This window comes from Micropterus dolomieu, linkage group LG16 (genome assembly GCF_021292245.1).
Source record: "Micropterus dolomieu isolate WLL.071019.BEF.003 ecotype Adirondacks linkage group LG16, ASM2129224v1, whole genome shotgun sequence".
NCBI lineage: Eukaryota > Metazoa > Chordata > Actinopteri > Centrarchiformes > Centrarchidae > Micropterus > Micropterus dolomieu.
The window spans coordinates 13,030,075-13,036,366 of record NC_060165.1 but is presented as its reverse complement, the minus strand read 5'-3'; the positions used below and the strand labels follow the sequence as shown (position 1 = coordinate 13,036,366).

The 6,292-nt window shown below is 40.4% G+C and overlaps 1 protein-coding gene across 4 annotated transcripts; it reads left to right on the top strand.

The window, feature by feature from the left end:
- Positions 1-317: 317 nt before the first annotated feature.
- On the top strand, positions 318-5,456 carry LOC123985141 (zinc finger protein 239-like). Of its 4 annotated transcripts, XR_006828615.1 has the most exons (9): positions 318-757; positions 869-1,071; positions 1,378-1,482; positions 1,597-1,692; positions 1,840-1,950; positions 2,459-2,576; positions 3,180-3,268; positions 3,374-3,598; positions 3,805-5,456. XR_006828615.1 is itself a non-coding variant. In XM_046072527.1 (7 exons), exons 1-7 carry the CDS (start codon positions 742-744, stop codon positions 3,161-3,163), a joined length of 690 nt encoding a protein of 229 aa, XP_045928483.1. In that variant the 5' UTR covers positions 318-741; the 3' UTR covers positions 3,164-3,217. The 4 variants fall into 4 exon arrangements, 3 of the variants coding, with proteins under 3 accessions (XP_045928483.1, XP_045928484.1, XP_045928482.1); XM_046072527.1 differs by lacking the exons at positions 3,374-3,598; positions 3,805-5,456 and having other exon boundaries at positions 3,123-3,217; XM_046072528.1 differs by lacking the exons at positions 3,180-3,268; positions 3,374-3,598; positions 3,805-5,456 and having other exon boundaries at positions 2,459-3,069.
- Positions 5,457-6,292: the final 836 nt, after the last annotated feature.

Genomic DNA, 6,292 nt, shown 5'->3' with positions numbered 1-6,292 from the left:
CAAATAATCACCAGGGGGTCCATAAGATGTATGACCATAAGATGACTGCATGTTTGTTTTCATTTTAAAACTGTGGCAATGGAGTATTTGTACTTTAATGCAACACATGTATAATGCAATATGTGTATATGTATTGTTAGGTGCAAACTGTTACATAACACTGACCACGTAAGTTGGAAACACAGTAAAGAGAGACGTTTACATTTTGACGTGAACTTTTTGAGCTGAAATCTTATTTTGAAAACTGGCCACCGACTGATGATCTGCGTTCCCATAGCAACCACACGACTTCCGTTAAGAACTTCCGTTCAGAAGAATACCGGAGGATATATTTTAATAATATTCTTTCAGTGTACAGTATTTGTCTAATGTATACCCATTAAAAGACAGCAAAAATTACCATATGGTGAAGGGATTAGGTGCCGGGCAGGAGAAGAATGTTGACATGTGATTCCTGTCTAATTGAAATTTTGTCAGGCTGCCACTTTTGTTTTGAAAGATTTGGACCGGATGTTTTAATGTTGTTGATGCAGGCGAAAAGCATGTTCTTCAAAACGTTTACTAGCTAGGTTACATTTTTTTCTAAGAGTGTACGCATTGGCAGTAGTATAAAATATTATCTAAACATAAGTTATATTAGTAGTCTTCCAAAATAAAACTAACGATTAGAGGATAACTTACTGCATAAAGCTACATATAGCTGCAATAGTTAGCTAATTTTAGCTAACTCGCGCTCCTAAAATGGCTCGATATCGAGGTCTGTATTTGACTCTATATGCTTCTACTTTAGGATACTAATAGGATTAGTTATATTCTGTATATACATTGTTTTATGTGTTTTTCCCCCACTACCTGCAACTTCTGTTAGATCCTCATCTCCCTCTGGCATCCCTGCTCCTCCTGGTTCCTCCACTGAGGTTGATGTCAGCCTGTATGTGGCAGGTGGCCCAGGAGCGAGATGTAGATCAGTATGACAAACTGGCTGGATTCATCACATTAGTGACGGAGATGGTCCCAGAGCTTCTGAGCTACAAGCAGAGGACTCAGCTCATCCTGGGACTGAGAGCTCGTGTGAGTAAATGTGGAAAATAGGGCTTTTTATGATTATGAAGAAGAACATATCTTGTTTTTGTATCAGGTGAAAGAAACCGACTCACAAATTGAGCCAAGACACAAAACCCAGAATGTTTAGAGGGCCTGTGAAACAAAATGTATTCATGACTTTACATAAAGTAATCCTTTCCATGAATTCATTTGGTATTTTATTATACTGTGTATAATTTGGCACAAAGGTGTATCTGTCACTAGTGAACATACGGATGTCAACATAAGTGCGATTTATTTTTTTGGTTTGATTGTTCTTTTGGTGTTTTTCAGATCATTTTGGAATATCTAAAGAAGGTGGATCCCATTGACTGCAATGCCATCCAGGAACACCTCAGCATTTTCCTAAAGAGTGCAACAAACTGCAAGGAGGAAGAGGTAGGAAATATTTGTTTGCAGAATACATATACCAAACGTTTGCATCAGGGGGACACTTGAATGGAAAGCTGATAATATAGTTATGAAAATAAACCTCTGCCCTCTTCATGGCAGGATCAAGATGGAGAGGTGGACTTGTCAAAATCGGCATTTATGGAGCTGGTTCAGACATTACTCGATGACAAATATGAAAAGGATAAATTTCTCAAGGTGAGATCTACTCCAGCTATTACCAGTGATATTTTTTTGTTTCCATTTGTATGAACAAAACTATTTGTTTAACATATATTTGATGTATTTGCTTCAATAACGCCATAATATAACGCCATATATTAATGCTATTTTGTCCTGTCCAAGGATGTATTCCCAGCACTGTATGGAGCACGTTTTGATACAGTTCTGCAGATCCTAGTGTGGGAGTTCTTCTACAGACTGGAAGAGTTTCTTCCAGTTCCAAGTTTCTCAAAGGTAAGCATCAAGTTATGCTAGTCACTTTGGGTACGGACACTGTACCCACACACAAGTGGGACCCACACAAGTCCTGTATGATTAAAATTATTTCAATTTTACTAATGTTATGTTTGGATTTAAAGTGGTTTGTGTGAAGTAATGACTAGCAGATTCATCCTGTATGGTAGATAATAAGCCTCTAGACAGTACTGCAGGGGCTAGAATGGCCATGTATTTTCAAATCCAACCATTACATCTTACAGAATTTTGGAAAAACTATTAAAAGTTGTTTTTGGAAATAAATATTTGATCAACTGGCAACTAGCACATCAGGTGTAGGCTAATTCTTGGACATTGCTGTTTATTGCTAGCATTCCTACACCCACACAGGTTATGAAAAACAGACTCACAGCAAGAGTGATCTTCAAGTGATCTTAAAGACATAGGTAAACGTTGGAGATTGAAAAATTGAAAATGGGTAGGAACTTTTTCATTGAACATCTTTCACTCTTTTCCACTTTTGCAGGTCCCCTCTTTGTTTGACCTGTCCTGCTTTGACCTCCAGTTTGAGCAGTTTGTCTCTGATCACGACGATCTGAGGAAGATTCTGCAGCATCAAAAGCGAAGACAAACGTTGACTAAAAGTAAAGACCTGTTTACATTTGGCATTTTATAAAGGTCTACAGTAAAAATGCATTGAAATTCTGTTTTATTTAAAGGTTGCCTGTGGAGTTTTTGACCTCTAGTAGCTTAGGGGGCTGTTTTTCTTTTAGTGGGTCCCCGTTTGTTTGTCTTGGGCATGCAGTCCTACTAATGGTTTCACACTATTTCGCTGATGAACTGGGGACAGTAATGTGCCAAGATACGCAGCAATGAGCCAGTGAAGGCAGGGAAAAAGAAGACTGCTAGCAACTAGACATGTACAGTATGTAAACAATGCTGAATTTAAAATAAAAAATTGGCTTTCCAAATGTTTTATGAGGAAGGAAATACAATGTGTTTGGGTGAGTAACGCTCAATGTAAACATAACATTTTGCTTGTTTACGAGAAAACTCCACAGGGTCCCTTTAATTAATCTATTGGCTAATACCTACCCTGATCAAATCTGTTATAAATACTGATGAATATATGCATTCATTTAGATTCACTGCACAATAATTACGATATTTGATTTGATTCTATCTATCAGCGGCAATCAGCACCACGCTTTATGTGAATTTGTACCTTTAATATAAATCCAACGAAGGTTAAAGTCAAGGGCAACTGGACTTGGTTGAAGATACTGGAAGACGTTTCGTCCCTCATCCAAAGGACTTCTTCAGTTCTGACTGACTGGTAGGGAAACTCAGCTATTTAACCTCAGTGGGGTCGTTTGCCAGGATTGTCGATACCGCTGGTTCGTTATATATTAATTTTTAATATAAATGTTTTCTGCTTTAGGTGAATTCTCCTTCATGTCGGACACTATCCTGTCCGCGCTTCCATCTAAACAGACGTCTGTGGCATCAGATCACATTGATAGTGTAAGAGACAGAAAAGGCGGAGACTGCGGTGATGAAGAAACTCATCACAATTTTGTTGAACCTGATCCATCAAACTCACAGTTGCAGGAGAGAGGGCTGTCACCACTCGCTTCTCTGTGTTCTGAAGAAGCTGGCGTGGCAGGTGACGGTTTATTACTGGCGCATTCATTTAAAACTGCAAACAAACACCTGCACCTGCAAACAGCTGAGGTCTGTTGTACACTCCATTGATGCTGGCCAATATATAAAGACCCCTTAGTGCTTTACAGAGCTGTTTTCCTGTATTATGAGCTGATAAATACAAGCTAAAATGACAAACCTTAACCATATTTGTGTTTTTGCCTGCAGATCATGTCGGCAGCTTAGTCCGTCAAAGCACCTATTGTTCCCTACCAGTCACAATCACCTCAGAGGAGCCTGCAGTGGGCAGTAGCAGAGTCCAGGAGAGATGCAGTGCTGGAGGGTTAAAGCAAAACGTGTGTTCCAGTGCAGAGGAAACTGAAAACCTCACCTGTCCTGTGTGCTGTATGGGTTTTAGGAAACCAATAGCATTAAGACGTCATCTAAAAGCTCAACGTTCGACGTTCAAGACGCTCCAGAAGCTGTACCACTGTGACAAATACGAGAAGACTTTCCAGACAAAGCGTCGTCTGGAGCAGCACCTTCAAGCCCATGCTGAAGTGAAACCGTATGTTTGTTCCTACTGTGGCAAAGGGCTTCCGTGCCCGAAAGTGCTGAAAACTCATTTGCGCCTCCACACCGGGGAACGTCCATATGCCTGCAAGTTCTGCGATAAGAACTTCGACCAGGGTTACTCACTGACGCAGCACGTCAGAGTGCACAGAGGGGAGAAGCCGTACCTGTGTAGTGAATGTGGAAGAGCCTTTTCCAACTCGAGCACTTTTCTAGTCCATTCACAGCGGCACACGGGTGAAAGGCCGTATCACTGCAAGGACTGTGGAAAGGAATACATCACACTGCAAAGGCTCAAAGTCCATCAACGAATTCACACAAACGACCGTCCATTCCCCTGCCCCCAGTGTGGTAAGTGTTTCCGTTGCCAATCGGGCCTCACTGAGCACAAAAAAATTCACACCGGAGAAAGACCTTTTAAATGTGTTGCGTGTGACAAAAGATTTTACACAAAAAACAACCTGAAAATACATCTGCGAAGTCACAAGACCATGAGAAAAGCTAAAGCATCTACAGAGTGATCTTTTCTGTGTAGACCTGATACTTTACCATCTCTCTGATATGTGGACCATTTGAGCATCTGGATGTTTGAACATTTCAAGTTTGTGTTTGCATCTGGTACAATAATAAATGTTAAGTTTGCCCCAGTCTTCAGTGCGTACATGGTCCCTGCAGTCCCGTCACCTTCAAGTCTACAAGGTCGGCACAGTGAAGACCCTGCAACTCTTTGCCCCTTCCACTGTACGCTGATTGCACATCTGGATTTTAATAACATTGTATAAAGTTGTTTGCAAGTGGTACCGTACATAAGCGAGACGAGCAGAGTTCAGTAATCATTTCTGCTGTTACCGCCGTTTGTTCAATAAGGAATGTCACATTTTATTGCCTCCTTGCATATGAATAGTTTTTGTATACATCCCAGAATAAAATAATTGGTATCCGATCAAAAGTTATGGCCTCGTTAAATGTAGTTGTTGTTCTTCTCCAGACTGGAAGAGTTCTTCTCAGTACCATGTTTGTTTTTTTTCTCCTGGTAAGCAGCAGGTTAATGACCTACTCATTAAAGCAAATCTATTATCCTGAAACCATATGATCTGACATATGACATGTTCTATACCACCAAACTCAGTTTGAGCAGTTTGAGTCATGGAGATCTAAGAATGCTTTAACAGAGAAAAATGGCACTGTATGGAAAAGGTGACCAACGCTCAGACTTATGTTATTAAAGTTTGTCTTTGTCCTGTTTGTGTACAGTCTGAACCCTGAAGTGTATATGAGCAATTGATAAATTGAGTTTGGTGTTACTGGATAAGTGTATTTATGTGTTCTATTGTTTAAATTTGAGTGTTTTCCATCCTTCGTCAGGACAATTGTGCATGTCAGACACCCTCCTATCCATGTTCACACGTACCCAAACCTCACCTGCATGTGGCATGACAAGTTGATCATGAAATGGTGGATGTGAAAAAACGAAAGACTCAGAAATAAGGACACAATTGTACTGTAGAAGACAGCTGTGAGGATGATGGAGAGACTGATGACAGCTCCAGAGAAAATGTGTGGGCTGTCACCACTCACTTCCTCTGTGTTCTGAAGAAGCTGGCGTGGCAGGTGACAGCTTTTGCCATCTCTTCCATTGTGCATGATTTTCAGGATAACACAACAAAATATAAGCCGACAGCGGTCGCGCAAATGTGTAGAATTTTAGCAAACTTTTATTGACTTGTTTTTTTTTAATATAGTATTCTGGCTTTCCTTTTCTTTTTTTCAAAATTTAAAGGTTAAGAAGAGACTGAAATTCGCAGTAGACCTTGGGAGAGATCACACAGTGACCCTTTTCCAATGCCCATTGTTATTCTTTTGTGCTGGGAAAAGCAGTTTGAATGAAGGCCCTTAAACTCGATGTTATGTTCTTCCAACTGGCTTTGAGGATAGATTATCAAATGTGGCCAGCTGCATGTTCTCAACCCTGAGGGTCCTCTTAGTGTATCACAGCTAGAGCATGAGGCTGTCCACTCTTCACCAAGGCCTCTGGGACAAATCAGCATGTTTACAGCTTGTAAGTGTTCACGTAATAAGATAACAGAAGATGGTATCCATTCAATTTGGGTTAAATTTCCTTCAACGACAGACTTTGCTGACG